This window comes from Momordica charantia, assembly GCF_013281855.1.
Source record: "Momordica charantia cultivar OHB3-1 chromosome 1 unlocalized genomic scaffold, Mcharantia_2.0 BLBB01000001.1, whole genome shotgun sequence".
Classification (NCBI taxonomy): domain Eukaryota; kingdom Viridiplantae; phylum Streptophyta; class Magnoliopsida; order Cucurbitales; family Cucurbitaceae; genus Momordica; species Momordica charantia.
Window position 1 is genome coordinate 13085238 of NW_028275157.1, and position 20171 is coordinate 13105408.

Below are 20171 nucleotides of genomic sequence, written 5' to 3' on the forward strand. Positions count from 1 at the left end.
TTCAACTTTAATTTTCAAAAACACAAAATTAAAAATGAAATGGTTGTTACTTAAATGGTTTGTAACGTTAACAATTTTTTAAAATATACATTTAGTGGAAACATGTTTGAAATGATTTTCTTGGCGTTGGTTTCCTTTGTTTTTCTTAATTTTAATTTTATTTCCTATTGTTTAAAAAGTTTAAATTTAGTTTTTTTTACATTTAAAATTTATATTCTTGTGTGTCAACGCGTGTTTTGAAATGGTTGATGATAAACTTTTAGGGTGATTGGTAGAAATTCATAGAATAGAATTTCTAATTCCTCCAAATTTTTAATTGAAAGGAATTTTTTATTTTTCTATCTCTCGTGTAGTCTTAACATTTTATAAAAATTTTGAAAACTTATGAAGTATCGTGACCTTTGATTTTATTATAAGTCAATTTTAACCTTCACCGATCATTACAATTGAAAAACCATAAAATGACCCTTGATACATTTGCGTACCAAGAATCATGTCTTGAAACTCTTAAAATAATAGAGACTAAACTAAATTTAAAAATATATATATATATTCTACCAATATTAGGGGCTTACATATATTTTATAAATAAAATAAAATTTTTGTGCAAAATAAATTGTTCAAACAATCTTGGATACATCTACTCCACATGAATCAGAAGAGAAACGAATGAGATATATTTTTTAATAATTTGATTTTGGAATGTGCAAAAATGGAGAAACCATCATCATCTAGATAAATTTTCATTAACATGTCAACATTTTTATAGTATTGCAAAATAAATAACAAAACATAAAAAAAAATAATACTAATATAGATAAAATATTAATAGGGATACTTTTATAAAATTGAGATCTCGATATTTTTATTGACATTTTGATCAATAGAACTGTTTCTACTAATTCACTACTAAAATAACACATATATTTTTTTTTAAATCATTGTCGTATTATATTTACAATATAATATATAATTTGTAGACCACATATATATTCAACCCTATTAGGTAGCTTGTAACACTATAATAATTTTTTTTTTACAAATGTAAAATAAACAAATACAAAAGTAATTAACGCCGTCTGTGGGGATCGAACCCACGACCACGTGGTTGAAAGCCACGCGCTCTATCACTGAGCTTGACTAATATTTTAACAAACATGAAGTTTTAAATGATCCGACATCGTGAAAGCTATAGTCGATGCGCTCACTATATCTAAATATTCTTTATAGAAAACAAAAGCATCACATTTTCTAAATAAGGAACATATCATATAAAATGATAAACCATATCATCATGATATAAAGACCAAAGTAATCATTAAATTTTGATGAAGAAGCTAGAAAGTTGGATGAAGGTGGTAGATTGAAGAAATTTTTTTTTTATTTTTGTCTTTTTTTTGGTTGAGAAAAGTGGTACGTTCAAGTTTTATATATGATAATATAATATTTTCATTCTAAAAGATGAGGTGAATTAGGGGGTTTTTTTTTTAAATATTACTAACTTTTAAACTTATTTTAAGAATATTATCAAATTTAATAAAAATCTTATTACTAGCCAACACTAAAAATTCAACAATTAATTATAACGTTTGTGGGATTGAACCCACAACCACGTGGTTAAAAGCCACGCACTCTACCACTGAGCTAAGACAGCTTGATGGCATATTATCATTAGTACAACAAATGTGGAGCTATAAACCTTCCGTTTCAAAAAAATAAGTAGATATTTATTTTATTTTATTTCTTTTTCACTAGATCTATGCTATGATCACTACATGCAAAATGTTTTTTACAAAAACGAAAATAAGCAGCACCTTTTATGAAATAAGAGACCAATATTATAACTTATTTACAAATCATATCAAATGTTGGTGAAGAAGTTGATTCAAGTTTTATATATAAATCTTTCCATTCTAAAAATTTAGGTGACAAATTAGTGAAAATTTTATAAAAGCTTAATTTTCTATATAATGATTTGAATATAAAATTAAAATTAATGGGGAATTATCATCCTCCATTTTTTTATAGTATGCATAAATACTTCATCCAGTCGAGATGGCACCATAGCAGTGGTTTTTTAGCTTCGAACTGCCCAAAAGACATGTTTCATAACTGTTCTAGCACGTTGGTATTAGATTCTTCGTATTGTGGAGTGCATAAATTTGGAGACTACGCACAGGTTTTCACTTGCACTAAAAATTTGACAACTATTATTCGGTTGAAAAATCTCTCATCTCTCTGCCTAGCTTTTGACTTTTTTTTTTAATACAACTACCTTGCAATTTTCAAAGGGCACCACAAAATCTAAAGTTTGGAAGTAAAATGTTATTGACCTTATTTTAATGTAAAGTTGTTGGCAGTCATACATTTTGATTGCAATATAATATAATATTCATCGAGATAGCCACATAATATCCCTTGGAGTCCTTGTGGAATTACATTACATTTACAATATAATATATGGTTTAATTTGTAGACCCCAAGCATATTCAACCCTATTTATTTTATTTTTTTTATATAAAGGTAAAATAAAGGAAAATGAAACTAATTTACACCGTCTGTGGGGATCGAACCCACGACCACGTGGTTAAAAGCCACGCGCTCTACCACTGAGCTAAGACAGTTTGCTATTTGGTGGCTAATATTTTTAAGTACAACAAATGTAGGGTTATATGAGGATTTGAACTTCCAAATTTAAAGAAAGAAGTAGAATAAACTATAATATGCTGTTTTTTTTTATAATACGTGTGAAAGAGACTTCGAACTCACGATCTAGATGTCTTAACCCATTGAACAATGTGTTGACTAACTCTTTTATATATATATATATATATATATATATAAAAAAGACAAATTAGTGAGAATCTTTAAAAACTCATATTTCAATAAATCATTTGAATATAAAATTAATGAAGGAGAAATTGCCCTCATCCAATTTTCTTGGTGAATAATATGTATAAATACTTGAGATATGGACAACACCATAGCATTAGCTCTTTAGCTTTTCGCTACCTAATTAGAGCCATGTTTTAAAATACAGTTCTAGTGCCTTGGTACATTGGGTTCTTCGTATTGTGGAGTGCATGAATTTGGAGACTGCACGCATACGTCTTTACTCCAATATTACGATATTAAGTTCTCTTGCATCACAGCGCTCGTACACTTCTTACTTGAATTCGATTATATTTCACTAATACTTTAATTTGGATTTCAATTTAAACTTAAATCGAGCATATCTAATGATCAAACTCCGCAATCCAATCACTCTCATTTGTTATCTCTCATGATAGAAAACTTTGAAGACAATTAAGTTAGATTATGGACCTCAAATTGGTCCTTGAATTACCTTTTTGGTACCCCTCTTGATTCATAGGAGAAGAAATGGATCCATAAGGCCACATGTTTAGTCCATTGAGTAGTTGGATGTTGTGGGAGTAGGTGTACAAATGAGTTTGAACATAGTCCTTTTGTTGTCTTCTCATAAACCAACAACATATATACAAGTACATAAAGACAACATTTATCAATCAAATCCCATCAAAAGTAGGAATCACGGTCAATAACGTGTATTCTCTCGCCAACTAAGTACAGTTTAATTGGTTTAGACACTTATATCCGATTAAAATGTCGTAAATTCGAATCTTCATCCTCACATATCATACTCAAAATAAAAGTAAAAATATATATATTCTTTCTAATCTTCACTAGTCTCTCACGTGACCCTATAATTCTCCAATTTCGATTGAATTTTAGGAGTAATTTTGCATTTCCCTTCTCCATAACATAACCTCCATTTTCTCCAGAAATCTACACATAAAATTCTTCTTTGTTATTTTTTTTAGTATTATTATTTAAACTTCCGGTTTCATAAAGAAATATAAATATATTAACTAGTTAACTTATGTCAATAATTTGTTCTTTTAACTTCTAAACATATTGTATTATGCAATGTGTCATACTTCAAGTTTAGTCTAAAGATAGTTTTTCTAGGTATGACATTCTTCACCAATCATTCCGATGCAATTTAATAATACTTCTAGTTGACTATTACTAAAATTTTGACAGCGATTTTTTTAATAGAAAATAAAATTTCTCTCCCCATATATATGGTTTAACATCAACTATTAAGAGCTCGATACTAAAACTAGAGGAGCCACCAGTTGATTTACCAAACCTCGAGCTAACATCCAGCAAACGCTAGAAGAAATATAATAGTACTAATTCTATTAATTCCAACTAGGATATTTGTCATTTCAAACAACAACAATCAAGTCTAATTAATCAGTTTGAAGCAATGAGTTAAGATATAGAAGCTCGAATCCCCATCCTATATTATTGAACTAAAAAATCAAGTCGAATTACAGATTGATTCGTACCAAGAAACTCTCTATTTGCAACCATCCAAACATACCTGAACTCCTTCAACTGCTCCTATGTACTTGCCCACAGTACTCTTTTAATTTTGCATACTTTTATCTACTTGTTCCTTCAATCATTTGAAGGACCTTCTTCCTTGCTTTTTATGCTTTATATCTTCATGTATCAACATTATGTTTTCTTTTTTCTCTTTTCATCTCTCATAGTTGAGTTCCCCTTTTTCCGTCCAAGTTTCGCTCAAAGATAATTAGCACACATCTCGACAAAAGAAAATGTGAGTTCGAATCCTTCCACCCCACTTGTTGTACTAAAAAAATTCTTTTTTTACGAGAAGATTATTTTCCTTAATTACACCCGTTGGTAATTTATTTGAATGGCCCATTTTAACTCTTATAAGTTGGACCAAAAGTCATTTGATTCGGCTTTGAATTGAAATAGTAATGATAACTATTTGATCTAACTCGAAACTAAACTTTTATATAACATAAAAGTAATTTAAACCGAAATTACACAAACTTAGGTTTTTCAACAAATAGAAAAATATTCCTCATACATCCCTTGATATATAGTTTGATATTCTATTTATCCTTTATTTCAAGATTAACAACATGGTGGATAAATTTGCAATTGTGATTTTCCATTATCATTTTTATAAAAATCATTGCTATAAAATCGAAAAGGGAAATGTAGTGCTTTTATGATATAATCGTGTTACATAACTATCATTTTTTTTTTTAAGGATGGTACAAGAAAATAAATATAACGGTGGTTATTTCTTTTTAATTTATAAACTTTTAAATAACTATCATGTAAGTGTAACTAATGGTACAAAATGCAGTAAAATGTCAAGTTTAGAAAAGATCAAGATTTTGGTTAAATAATAATCTGCAATTAAGGCAAATTAAATAAACCCTATCTTTGCCAACATGAACCTAACTTACCAATTTGACATTATCTCTAATCAAGAAGTCATGAATTCGAAATTCCTACACTTGACTTTATAACGATTTGTTCTTACAAATTGGTAACAATTTAGTGCCCGGATTAATAATTTAATCCCTACCATAATAAATCTTATCAAAATTAAGCATCAATACTTTCATGTAACAATTTAGTCTTTATATTTTTCAATATCCCTCGTCATTTTAACTATTTATATATATAAGAAATCGCATTAAATCTTAACAATAGAATGAAGACTAAATCAAACTAAATACTAAATTGTTACCTACCTAATCGATAGAAATTCATAGGCTAAATTATTACTTCATCGAAACTATTTTAAAACTCAACACCCAAATAACCAAATAAAGTTTTTAAAAACAAAAGGATAAATTTTTTGCTTTGAGAATAGAATATCACATCACAAATGGGCGAGGGTTTAAACAACTTAATCGTGGTAATTATTCAAAGAAAGAAAAGGGAAGATGATTTCGTATACATTGGAAATTGGGAAAAGGTTGTAACATGGGAGACTATCAAAAGATTGACATTATGTTGGTTGGGGAAAGCAGATTAAAAATAAGATAATAAAAAAGAAGAATAAGAAGAAGATGATAATGATGATGATATTATCAAACGACAACAGTGATATCATAGAGAAAAAGAAGAAACCTCAGTACCGGGGAATATGGTTGGTGGCTGCATGATGAAACGGCGGCTTCCAAGCAGAGGCCGTGAGCAAGCACAGATCCTTCCACCCGAGTTTCAGAGTCCCATTATCTTCAACAAGAGTGTACCCGTCGGAGGGGAACATTCCAAGGAGGAGGGTCGCCTGAGTTGCGGCGTTTCCGGCGAGAGAGATGCCCTTGAACCCAGATTGCTGCAGCTTCTCTCTCCAGTTCTGGAACTTCACCTCGCCGCTCCTCGACGGCCCGCCGACGGCCAGCACGTTCCGGATCTCCCTTGACAGCAGCTGCTGCTCCACCAAATGCCTCTCCTCGCTCTCCTCGCCGTAGCTCACGCCCAGTGAGTCGAACAGGGCCGAGTAGTAGTGGATGGCCTCCACGAATCTGCCCAAGAAGGAGCCTGTATGGCTCAGGTCTTGTTCCACCACCGTCACCACTTTTGGGGCCAATCTGATCAGTTTCAGATATAGATATATAGATAGCAGCAGTGTTAATTATTTACTATCAACATGTTTGTAGAGAGACTAATGAATAAAGTTGGGGAGAGGGGGGAGAGTGCAGCTTTTTTTTCCTGTGCATTGCGGAGTTAAATTGGAATTTACCCACTTGGATTTTTTAAAATGGAATGCTGCTTGGTTTCTGGTTATCACTGTTCATCATTTTGAGAGAGATGAAGGTAGGGTTCGGGTGTTAATGGAGGTAAGGGTAGCTAGTCTGATAATTGGAACAATTAATTAATGGAAACCCCATGAAAGAAACTAATTAATAAATATTCATCCATTCGAGAGGCAAGATTGGGGAGAGTGGAGAGTGGCAGAGCCAAAGACTTTCGGGGAGGAGAGAATTTTGAAATCTTTAATGTTTTTATATAACTTTCCCTCCTTCCCTTTGAGTGCAGCTTTTTCCAGGCATTGTAGAACTAAAATGAGATTGACCCATATGAATTTTGATGTTATTCTGTGTGTAATGGAGGAGATAAAGGGGCTTTTTACTTGATTTCTAGAGTTGGGACTGTTCATCTTTTTGAGAAAGGTGTGGGGTTGGGGCGTTAATGGAGGTAAGAATTGAATTGACAACAGATATATAGAATGAGCAATGAATTATGGAAACCCCATGAAAGAAACTAAATAAGAGAGTTGGAAAAATGGTTACCTCTGCAAAAGCCATAGCGTGTTGGAATCAGACCCAGTGACTTCATAAAGAGAATGCTGCATCCAATGGACGGCGACGGCTTCCCTTTTGCTAACATTGAGCTTCTCCAAGTCCAGATTACCAATTTTTTCAGCCACCGGAAAGAAATCAAAGGGAAGACCAAGCTTCTCGGCGAATTCTGTGAGGCGTTTTCCGGTGGCCTCAAGAACCTCCTGAGACGTCCCAAGTCCGGTGAGGCGGACGTACGGTGGCCCGCCGGGCCGAGACGCCAGAATGTGGAACAGACCCGGCCATTGAAGCCCCTGCATGATGTCCAGATCTATAATGTGAACCCTCTCCTGCCCCTCGAAAGCTTCTTGAATGGCTTGATTCGCCGTAAAGTGGGAGAATTTGACGAAGGGGCTTATGCCATTGAAGACCTGAAAAGCCGAAGCTATCTTCTGGGTGTGCGAATGGGGCACCAACGCCGGCGGCAGAGCCGCGTAAATTCCTAAGCAGGAGCTCACCAGCCTCGCGGACATTGCTTCCGAGAAGTACGCCGCCACCCTCTGCGCCGACGTTCCAAACGGCGTCGAGAGCTCGGAGATTTCCAAGAGCATTTTGTTGGCTTCTTCCAAATTATCGGCAGAGACGGCTTCTGCACATTGAAGAAGCAAAGTCAAGAGGTGTAATCCTTCTTCATCTCGTTTTTGTTGCCTCATCTCCTCTTTAATCTCTCTAATCAGCAAAGCAGTGGTTGAAGGATTATTCCCCGTCGCACTGGGCGGCGGGGGCGGCGCCGCCGCCGCCTTGACCGGACAGGAGTTCTGCTGTTCTGGTTGTTGCTTCGAAGCGACATGGTTTAGAGAAACAACTGACGACGGTGTAATAGAAGAGAGATTAAGCTGATGATGAACGGGGAGCCGTTGGAGGGCTTCCTCGCCGGCGGCAGAGGGCGGGGGAACCGGCGGAGGGGCAGCTCCCCAGTGAAGATACGATTCTTGATACGGCGGCTGAGGGGGGAAATTAGAAAGATTATGAAGAGATGAAGAATCGAGATTAAGCTTCAAACCAGAACAATCCGGCTCTTGCTGATCATGCTCTTGACCGAACTGCCTCTGCTGCAGCCCCAAGCCGGCCACCGGCGCCGGAGGCGGCAACGGCAAGGGGGATTTCCTGACCTCAGCGGCGAAGTTAGGGATATTAGGGTCCGTAAGAGTACGGAGGCGAAACTCAAGGAGATTGGCAAGATTGGGGTTACAAGGATAAATAATCTCACGAACGTTGTGAATAAGCTGAGGGATGGAGATGGCGGTGGAGCTGTGGATTAGGTCTTTGATGATGCCGTCGATCCAAGCGGTGGCGGAGGAGTCGTCCATGGGGGAAGCGGCGGCGATAATGGAGGTCGTCGTGGCGGTGGCCGGAGGATTATTATGAACCTGACATGGATTAGGAAGGGGAAAGGGATTATTGCGAGTATTTAACTTATGATTTGATTCTGGTGGGAACAAGGGCAAACCAGAGAACCCGCAGACTGCAGGATTCTGCAGATGATGATGCTGGTGGTGGGGCTGAGCACGAAGAACTGGAGGAAGAGTACTATCGATAAGAGTTGAGTTGTTGGAGGTAGTGGTAATGGTGGTGGCCGTAGCAGCATCAGCAACAGCAGAAGCAGAAGCAGACGATAAATTTGACCCTTCGATTACTACTGACGTCAGGGCGGTTAAATTCTGAAGAACAGTGGAGTGGTTGGCGCCATGGCTAGGGTTTGAAGAATACGCCTTATTCTTCTCAAAAGGACGATCCGAAGAACCACTCCGCCGGAAAAACCGAGGATGAACCACCACGCCGACGCCGACGCCGCCGTTGTTCCCGTTGATAGCTTCGATCTCCATCTCCGACGCGATTCTCTTCCGCACCATTTTCCGCGGTTGAACCTGAGCCTGAACTTGAGCCTGTTCTTCGCTGCCGTTGCTGTTCGTGGAGGCGCTCGTTAACGGACTATTATCGTAACCGCCATTAACATGGAGATTAGAGTCGCCAAGCAAAGCGTAGGCAGCCATTGGAGGAAACTCGAGGAGGAAGGAAGTAGAAGAAGAAGCAAGTATGAGGAGGTGTGGCAATGGCGGAACAAATTCTTCATAAAGAAAGAGGAGGAAGCCGAAGCAGCAGTAATGGCTACCATTAACGCGATTTTGATAGAGGGAAAATATATTTGAATCCAGAAGCGAGATCCAAACAGAAAATGGCACGAAGATTGGGACAGCGGCTTCAGGATTCTTCTCTCTCTATCTCTCGAGCAATACGCGACCCCCTATGCTTTTTAATAATGCAAAGTACGCGGAAGCCATGGATTTTGGATGCATCTGAGAGAGCTTTTTCTCTCCTAATTTTTTTCTTTTGTTCTGCGGAATCGAGAAGAGGAACTGAAAAGAAACAGTATTAAAATGGAAGAGAGAGAGAGAGAGAGAGAGAGAGAGAGAGAGAGAGAGAGAGAGAGAGAGAGAGAGAGAGAGAGAGAGAGAGAGAGAGAGAGAGAGAGAGAGATGAGATAATCTGAGATTTGGAAGAAGATTGAGAGACCCACAGCCTCAGTTCTTCTCCTTTTACAGTTACGGCAGAAGCTTCAATGTCGCATCCATGGAGGAATTGTAGAAACCAAATCGACCCACCATTTTTTTACAAATCTACTTGACAAACACTACTCGCTTCCAATGCCCCCAATATTCGTTCTTCCCTTTCGTTAAATTGCAAATTTAGTCCCCCTCTATTTTTAAATTTTCAATTTAGTCCATACAGTTTTTATTTTGTTTTAATTTAATCCTTATAATTTAAATTTTTTTTAATAGGCTTCTTGTGGTTTTTGTTTCTTAAATATCAATTTGGTGGTTCTTGTGGTTGGTTGAGATGAAGATTTTGAATGACAAAAAGTTAATCAAATTAAAAAATCATAAAAAATATTTAAATTAACAAAATAAGATATTTTTCTGATCTAAATATGTTTAAAATCTTTAATATTAATATTATGTATATTAACGACACTTTGTTGATATTTTTTATATTTTATCGATTTTTTTTAATAGGATGGAAATGTCGATTTATCACTCATGTCGATATCAAACCTATGAATACATGAAAATGTTGATAGATATGTCGACGGATATTTAATATCATGGTTATGTCTGGCAAAGTTTTCATAAGTCAGTTTTTTATTTGCCCAACAAATTACGTGTGGTTTTCCCTTCATCTAATATAGTTAATTAGCACAATTAGTCTTGTCGAAATTCAACTCACTGTCATTCAAAGTTCGATAAAATTATAAGGACTAAATTTAACCTTTTTTTTTAGATTACCGGGACAACATTTTGATTAAGTTTGAAACATATAGACTAAATTATATGGACTAAATTGTAATTTAATATGTATCTTTCTTATTAATATAATTCTTGGAAATTGCTCGTTGTGTTCGCTTAACTCTTAAATTTAATAAAAATATTAGTTGTAATCTAATTTTAAAGATCATAATTGTCAAGACGAGTATAGCTCAGCGGGTAATTGACATATATCCCTAACAAATAGATACCAAGAGATTTATGAGTTTGAACTCTTGGTTAAAGCATGATTCTACGTATATTTTTAAATATGGAGTTGCTGCATATTATCGTCTTGAATTAATATACTCTACTTTTTTTTAATTGTCAACTTTTTTTATCATTCTATAAAGTGTTAAATTAGCCAAACTTCTATATAATATACAAATCACATCTCGTTTAGTTAAAAGATATTAATGTAAAAAACGACGCACAATTAGGGATATAGTTAAATATATATATTTATTTATTTATTAAATACAATAAATTGAGGTACGAAGATTTGAACTTCTAATCTTAAGGAAAAGAATATATGTCAATTATTATATTACTATATTATTAATTTATAAAAATCAAAATAAAAGTACGAGTATGAGGATAATACACATACCCCAGATGTAGGGATATAGAGATCAAAGGGCCACGACTGTTGAATAATAAAAAAAATCAAAATAAAAGTAGGACCAAAATAATTACATTTTTCTAAGTTGAAATATTAAAAGGAACATTTTAAAAATTTAGAGATCAAACGAAATAATTTGAACCATTTTAAAAATTTACGAACCAAACTAAAATAATCTAAAAAATTTATTAACCATAATGGATATATATATATATATAAGAACGAATTGACTTTTCAAATAACATAAAGAAAAGAAAAAAAAAAAGGGTTTACAATCGGCTTCCAATTGAGAGATGATGAGAGGGCACACAAAGGAATTTATAGTCAACTCTCTCTTTTCTCTCTCCCCCTTTTATTTTGTTTTTTTTTTTCATCATTTTGTTTCCGAAAAATAAAGATTGATGTTAAGAATATTATTTAATCTACCTTAATCATCATAATAAGAGTTTTTAAGTTCAAATTCCACAATAGTAAAATTATTACATTTAAAAGAAAAAAAAAGTTAATTTCTACTTTGTAAGGAATCAATTCCAACCTTATTGAATTAAAATAGATCATACAATTTCCAATCAACAAACCAATAAATAAAAAAAAACAACTAAAAATCAAGATATAATAAATATCCAAAAGTCTAGATACAAAATCAAGCAAGTTTGAAAAAAACATTCCAACTTATATCTCAACCAATTTTCTACTTTTGAAACATCTCCAAGTCAACTCCACAAGTTTAATTCTTATATCCAAAGTCTAGTAACGACTTATTATGGGCCTGTTTGGTAACATTATCGTCTTTTGTTTTCGTTTCTTAATTTTTAATAAAGAAGAATAGAACTGTATAGCCCTAACACCCATGAATTCAACAAACAATATTTAGATTTATGTTATGTAACAAATTGGAAATGTAAACAAGAAACAAGAAACTTATTTTGATTGTTTCAAAATATATATACAATTATGAAAATATTTTCTCAAAACTATGAAACATAAAATATAAATAGTTGTCAAATGTTTAGGTTTCTTAATAAAATTTAGAAACGAAAAACAAGAAATGAGGGCATTATCAAACAGATATTTTTTTTATATTCGTGAGTGTCCTGACCAGTTTACGCACATCTCTACTAATCTCACGGGACAATCGTCTGATCCTACAACATTTGGTATCGAGAAACACATAGAAATTACTAATACTTAAGATAGGTGGCCATCAACGAAAAGTAAAAAAACTAAGTAGACACAACAAAATTGAAGTTATAATTGAATCAATTTCCTCAAACCAACCCAAAAGAGAGAAGAAAGAAAAAAGGCAAAAGTGCATTGGTAAATCCCCATACAAGTTTGAAAAGGTGAAGCAAAAGGGATGGGGAATAAAAAGGTGTCTGGGGGATAAAACATAGAAATGAATAAATAAGAAAAAAAGTAATTGAGAAATGGAAAAAAATAAGAGGAAAAAAAGTCAAAATATATATGGGGAATGCAAAGGGGAGAAAAAAGAGAGGGAAAAAAGGCCAAGAATTGAATGGTGCAAAAATCAAAAGAAAAAGAAAAACATTTGAGCAGCGCGGCGCAGGACAGAGCAGCGCGGCGCTGTGATCGAGGCGTGGGAGAAAGAGCTGTCAATTTCCTACGCGCTTCCCCAAAATATCGAAAGGCTTTTGTGTTTGACATTTTGCTTCCATTACTTTTTTTCTTCTCAGCCTTTTTCTTCTTGATCTTTTATGCATGTGAAACAATTCTATCAACTCTCTCCAAAAAATAAAACATCTTTCTAATTTTCTTTTCTTTTCCTTTTTTTTAATAACAATGTTTATATATTTATTCGACAGTTTTATCCTTTTATTTATCAAAAATTTAATCCGATCAATAAAAAATAAAGGCTCGCAATTTTCTATTTATTATCATTAATTAAATATTTTACAACTCATTATTTTTTTAAAAAATCTTTTGTTTTTTGCATTTATTCGTCTTAGTTGTCACATATTTAATGGTAGTAAGGTGGAAGTTGTTTCTTACTAACAAGAAGTCAAGTATTTTCCATAAAAAATGGTACTGGTTGTTAAGATATAAGTATTTTTATTTTTTATTTTTTGGCTAAATTACAAAAAATATCCTAAACTTTGTCATTTGTTTCACAAACAATCATATCCTTTAAAAGAATTTCAATATTATTCTTGATTTTATCTAAACCTTTCAAAAAATATCATTTGAGCAAACATCTACTAATATTTTAAATGAAAAGTTGATATCGTAAAATTTGGAATCACATGAGGGTTAATAGAAGCTTGCATGTAACAATTAACAACACTTAACAAAATTTAACTTTTAATGACCGTAAAAAAAAAAATAATCAAAGTTAGAAACAATGATGGGCTCACAATTGATCATGTTAAACTACTACGTTGTTTGGTAGACTCTCCCAGTTCCATTTTGGTACTTAATAGGGTTTTAGGTTTATTCCATTTTAGTTTATGAGTTTTTTTTTTTTTTTTAGTAAAAGATGATACAATGATATTTTTTATATTGAAGTATAGTGAAAAATTTAGAAATGGGAATAAATAAGGAAAATAAAATTGAAATGGACGTAATAATAACCGCAATTATAAATAAATAAATAAAAGAAAAAAGAGGTAGATTTTGGCGTGTAAAAAGTGGAAAGTCTTTATTCAGTTTCAGACTGCGGCTCTGCCTCTGACGCTGTCGCCGACGTTTCCCTGAAAACTCCAACACGTGAGACTCCGCGAGGGACCTCACATTTTTTATTTTTTATTTTCCAAATTAACCCCTCCCCCACATCCTTCGCTGTTCGTTCAATTTCACATCTAACTTTTTTTTTTCCTCTCTCTTTTTCACTATGTTGCTAGAGGGGAATTATCACCAGCCACGTTTCGACATCATAGTTCCTCAACTAACATGTTGATGAGAGGAATTAAATGAAAATATTCATTTGAAGAAGTCCAAGAAACTCGACAATAGAAGTCGAGCCTAGCCATATCTCATATTCTAGTCGATCTTTGTCACGACCCGACTTTGAAAAGCATCTGAAGGTGCAAATTCAACAAATATGTTATTTGACAAGGCACCACGATTCCTGGATGGTTGGAGAGTCATTAGTGTGTATTGACTTGAACGTCGAAGTGCTAACTCTATTTTGCATCGATAATTGAAGTCCGAGCTTGATCATTTCATAAATATTATGTTACAAATGTATTATTTTTTTAGTACAACATGTGGGAATGAGGATTCAAACTCACAACCTTGGTTGAAGATATATGCCAAGTATCGTTGTGTTATGCTCGAAATATAAGTTTAAGTAAGATATATAAGACTCGTTTGGTAACGTTCATATTTTTTGTTGTTATTTCTTCATTTTTAATAAAGATAAATGAATTGGATGCTTCCAATATCCATAAATTCAAGTATGATTAAAAAAAAATCTTTCCATTAGTGTTTTGAAACGAATTAGAAATTGGAAGCGGAAAGAAAAACTTGTTTTTGTTGTTTTCAAAATTTCAGAAATTTTGAGAGTTCCCAAAAAATGAGAAATAATAAACATAATTAGTTCAAAAATGCTTAAAAAAAAGGACATGTTACCAAACGGACCATATTTTCAACCATTTATATTTTGCCACGTGGGCATCACTCAGAAGGAAACTACTAAAAATTGAAAAGAAAGATAGTAGGTATTAAGGTGCGATAATACTCTCATTTATTTTTGCCACCTTAGCATCACTCAAAAGATTGATTTTAAATAAAAAAGTATTGAAAATTTATTTATGGAAAGAAAATTTATAGTCTGAATGGATAGAATAGGTATTCTAGGTAGATTTATTTATTTATTTATTTATTATTATTATTATTATTATTATTATTTTTTATTTATAGAAGAAGTGTCATTAATAGTTTCTTTATTATTGATAGTTGGAATTATTCTTACTAACTTCCCTTAACATTAATAGTTCGAATTTCCAAAGGTTATATTCAAAAAATAAAAAGCGTCGGCAAGTTAGGATGGGATAGGATTAACTTAGAATAGTCGTTAAAATTTCCGTTAAAAAAATTAGGACGGACAGAAGATTTCTCAAAATTAAAAGGTTTTATGTACTCCAAATTAAACCTGGAGTTTAAATGTATAATCTTCAGGGAGATAATATTGTGAGCAATTTAAAACTATCCAAATTTAAATTTTTAAAAAGATTTTTAATTAAGTCAATTTAAACCTAACTCAATAGATAAGACACTTCTTACCAGATATCGATGGTTCGATTTCCACCTTGCAATTGTCAAACTAAACAACGTATTTTAATTATATTATAATCAAAGATACATTTTTGTAGATTTATTTAAATATAAGAACACATTGTATGATAATATTAATGTAACTATATGAATTAAAAGTCACATAGTATCTAATATAATGTTAATATATTATTCATCCCCATCTCTATCATTGGTTGAAACTAGTGTTCAAAATGTCGATGTCGTTGAAAATATCGAGGTCCCGATTTTACGGACATGTCGATGTCGATCGATATTTCGGGAAAAATAATGGAAATTGATGGAAATTTTTTAAATTAGCAAACTTGAATTGTAGCTTAATTAGCCTATAATTGATCACATTTAACCATTAAATGTAAGAATATGACCATTTTACTTATGAAAATGTCGATGTCAATGGAAATATCGAAAACATATTTTTTCCTTTAATGAAGATTGATGGAAATTATTTGAATATGTAAAGTAAACTTTAATTGTAAACTTTTGACTATTTCTTTAGTGTTTTTCATAATAGGATTCATTTGGAAATGAGATAATTACCGACTTGGCTTCCAAACATATTTCTAAATTCTAATTAACTCGTACACGTTTACTTTTTACCTACTTCTCTTTTCAAATTTAAATTTACATATTTTTCAAACACATTTTCAAATCAATCATCAATCTAACTTTCCAACCAAATTTACACAACTTTCAAACACTTCAACCGCGTGATTGTATCATTCATCCAAATTATCTACCAATGAGATCTATATGTGCTTCATATTCTATTTGAGCAATTACCTTCAAAACTTTCAGTCTAGGATGACTGGGAGAACTATTGTAATTTATATCAAAGTTATCAAGACAGTGCACTAAATCCTCTGAGATTATCTTTTTGGTATTAATTAAGTTACCTATTCTACCTTAGCTTTGCCACTATTTGTATATAATAATATTTTATTTTTAAAAAATTCTAAGATTATTTCAATCTTTATTTATGTCAATATTTCACATATTGTTCAATTGTGTAAGTAAGGACTAGATTGGATTAGAAATTATCAATAAAGCAAATTTCAAATCTTATTAGTTATACTTTATACAGTATTAAAATTCGAATGTTTCATTGAACAGACTAAGATTACAATCATCGAGGTTGTGAGAAATTATAGACTGCAGTGGCATAGTAAGAAGAGAATGAAAATAAAATAACCTTAAAGAAGAAGAGGAAAAAAAAAGACATGTCGACATTTGAGTAGACATGTCGATATTTTATCGACATTTTGTCGACATTTCGACATGTCGACGACATGGGGGAAAATCGACTTTTCCCCCCTATTTCGACATCGACATGTACGACATGTCTCTCAATATTTTAAACCTTGGTTGAAACTAAATCCCCATGACGTTACTGATAGGTGTCCACAGAGACAGATTATCTTTTTCTAATCAAAAGATAATTAATAATCTATTATATATATATATATATATATAAAAGAGGCTGTAAGAAAAAAAATTTCTTCCTATTTTATCATTTTAGTTTAAACATTTTCACATTTATTTTGCGATAATATTGTCTTTCAATAGAAAATATTCTCTCTCATTCTTTCCTTCTCTTTCTCCCCCACACCAATTTTCCCAATTTTTTCTTCTCCTCCTTTTTCTTTTTCTTTCAAAATATTTTATCTTCATTACAAATTTCGTTTTTCTCAAATTACTTTAATCGTTAAAACATAAGAAGTTAGAATATGTATAGCTTTGTCAATATGTATAGCTCTATCTATTTGTACGAATTAATTAAAAAGTTATAATTTTTTTTTAATTATAATTAATAAGGAACTTCAAAATTTTCCTAACTTTTTATTTTCCACAACTATATAAAGAGTTTTTAATTACTTTTCTCCCAAATTTTTTTTTCATCAAAACTTGAGCTTGATATGTTTTTCTCCTTTAGTCAATATCTTGTGTTTTCTTATATTTTAGTTAGATTTTTTTTATTGAATATTCAACTTTTTTAGTTTTTTTTTTTGCAATGCAACGTTGATAATTGTTATTTCGAAAAAAAAAATATGAATATGTGTTTTTTAAATAAGTAATTTAAGTAAAAAATAATTAATTAATTTTGATATTTTTAAACACTAAATAAAAACCATCAAATTTTTTCACATGCTACCGCACATATTTCTTACTGGTAATAATTAAAAGGGAAAACTATATGTGACATTTTTAAGAATCATGTATTTGATAATACTTGATTTATCATACATTTAGAATTATTTTGGAATCTCCTACTTTATTTTTTATTTTTGATTTTCCCACTCCAAAAACCAAACTTACATGTGTGAAATAGATCAATAAATCGAGGACCAAATATGTTTACAAATTACAAAGACCAAATCGTTATACGATAAAAATCTCCACTTAATTTTGATGAAATTTTTTACGAAAAGGACTAAATAGTTAAACACTATAGTTTAAGGACTAAACTGTTATGAATATGAAAGTATATAGATTAAATCGGAAGTAAAGTTTTTGAAATTTTTAGATTGAAAAGAGAGAGAGAAAAAGGGCCATTGAGATTTAAGAGGGAGAGAGGAAGATTAAATAATGGTGGGATGAGAGAAAGAAAACGACGGGAAAGATGATACAAGAACTAAGAAACGGGCATTGCAGAACCCAACAAAGGCGTGGCTTTAAAAATTCCACAGACAGCGGCGGGATGGGAGGGATGAACTTCAATACACCAAACCACCACAAAAAACCTTACCATATAACTTTCATTCATTTTAATTTATGCAAGGGCAATCATACGTCAAGTATTATATTTTGAGTATAATCCTCACGATTTTGATTTTGATCTTCCAAAAAAACCTTCATACAAATAGAGATAATTGTCCTCTGTTATATTCCCTAACAAACGTGAGACTTTGTTTATCAAGAATAACTTGATTCCCTAACCAATGTGAGACTTTGTTTGTCCACTTTACAAACCCAACAATCTTCTCCTCGAACAAATGTGTCGAATAGTGATGAGACGTTGATTTTGTTCCATCTACTTTTGAGAAAATGATAGTTTTAGTTAATTCATGTGTATTTTTATTTATTTTTCTCTCTGTAGTTTTAGCATGACAATTTGCTCACCAGATCTTTTGAAAGGTAGTTATAGATTTATATTAAAAAGTTTTTATTGTGTATAAAATTTTGTATGTAGATATCAAATTGGTCAATTTTTAAAAGTATAGAGACCAACAACTAAAATAAACAAAATCTGAAGTATATGAACCAAAATAAATAAAAAGTCGAAAGTATATATACCAAAATAATATTAAAAAATTGTTAAATATTATTTTGGTCGATGTACGGTCATTGTACTTTCAAATTTTGCTCATTTTTGTCTATGTACTTTCAATTATAGTCCCTTCATTTAGATTTTTCTCTCATTTCTTTTAATCGTAGTTTTAGCGCAACACTTCACTTACTAAATTTATTCTATTAAAGAATTTCAATTGTGCATAAAATTTGCTTTAAAATTTTGTAAACAAAAGCTAAATTGGCCAATTTTTAAAAGTATAAGGACCAAAACACAGTTTCGAAAGTATAATAACAACTAAAATGAACAAAAATTGTGGGAATCAAAATGAACGTTTTAAAAGTAAAGGAACGAAAATAGATCAAAATAATATTTCAAACTTTAAAAAAATGGAAAGAAAAGAAAAAGGTGGAAAACAGGTCGGCCATGGTGCTACCTATTCTGCATCCAAAATACCGAATCCCTTCCGGAATTTGCATTCCCCCATTTTTGATGGGATTCATTTGTACGTACCCTTCTAGGGCTTTATGGATTCACTTGTGGACCCCTCTCTCTATTATTACTTTCTTTTTGGGACCTAAAGTCTATGCTATGTTTTTGTAGAAATTTGAAAATTTTAGATTGAGTTGCTTCGGTCGCTCGGTCTGAATTGTATTAATCGGGTTCGTTGGTTTGGTTTTTGTAGAGAGTAAAATCAAAATAAGGAGTTAGTGAGTCGGATTTGGATAGATTTTGCCAATTTAGATTGGTTCGGTTCTTTTCTTTCTTTTTCTTTTTTTAAGAATATAATAAAACATAAAATGGTCAATTTGATCGCACTCACGACCTGGTTGAAGTTGGAGATATATACCATGTTTGAGCCCGAAATTGATTGAGCTCGGATACGATTTAGATCGGTATGCTCAGGACGAGCTATGGCCAATGGTCCGCACCTTCCTTGAACAGTTCTTGAGACCTGCAAAACAAAGCTAGCACTCCGACGAGCCAGTCAGTTCTAGTCCGAGCTAACTTGCCGAGTCTACTTAGGATTGTGTACCTTGCATTTAAGGCTAGGGTTTCTATTTATAGAAATTGGGCCCGACAGGAATTTTGACACACCCTAAAATCACGGCGTGTTGTCGGGTACGGAAGAGACATTGTTACGGACTCTCTATTAGATCGGCTCGGAACTAGAGGTCCTACCCTGACTGCCGACCTGTGTATTTTGGAGCTGCTTTCTCCATTTCGCTCGCGTGTTCAACCAACTCACCTTTGCGATCATGACACGTGGCAGGCCAGGATTTGCCCCCAACATTGGCCCCCACTTCGGCGGGGCGGAGGTCGGCTCTGCGAAGTCCTCCAAGCTAACTGGAGACAGGTCGAATCCGCGCGTGCATGTGTGACGTCATGGATGTCGTCAGCCCTAGCTTCTGCTTCGGGAACCCAAGCGTCGTCACGGGGGCAGCCTGGCGTGGGCGAATCTTGTCTGTTGATCCTTCCTT

General features: G+C 32.8%; 1 protein-coding gene and 1 non-coding gene across 3 annotated transcripts; both read right to left on the bottom strand.

Annotated features, from left to right (window-relative positions):
• Window positions 1-2552: 2552 nt before the first annotated feature.
• Window positions 2553-2624, bottom strand: TRNAK-UUU (transfer RNA lysine (anticodon UUU)). Its single transcript has one exon. It is a non-coding gene; the product is annotated as a tRNA-Lys (tRNA).
• A 3133-nt stretch (window positions 2625-5757) lies between these two features.
• On the bottom strand, window positions 5758-9855 carry SCR (GRAS family transcription factor). Of its 2 annotated transcripts, XM_088126489.1 has the most exons (3): window positions 9724-9854; window positions 7158-9562; window positions 5758-6455 (listed from the first exon to the last, which is right to left on the bottom strand). In XM_088126489.1, exons 2-3 carry the CDS (start codon window positions 9197-9199, stop codon window positions 5993-5995), a joined length of 2505 nt encoding a protein of 834 aa, XP_087982615.1. In that variant the 5' UTR covers window positions 9200-9562; window positions 9724-9854; the 3' UTR covers window positions 5758-5992. The 2 variants fall into 2 exon arrangements, with proteins under 2 accessions (XP_087982615.1, XP_022156207.2); XM_022300515.2 differs by having other exon boundaries at window positions 7158-9855.
• Window positions 9856-20171: the final 10316 nt, after the last annotated feature.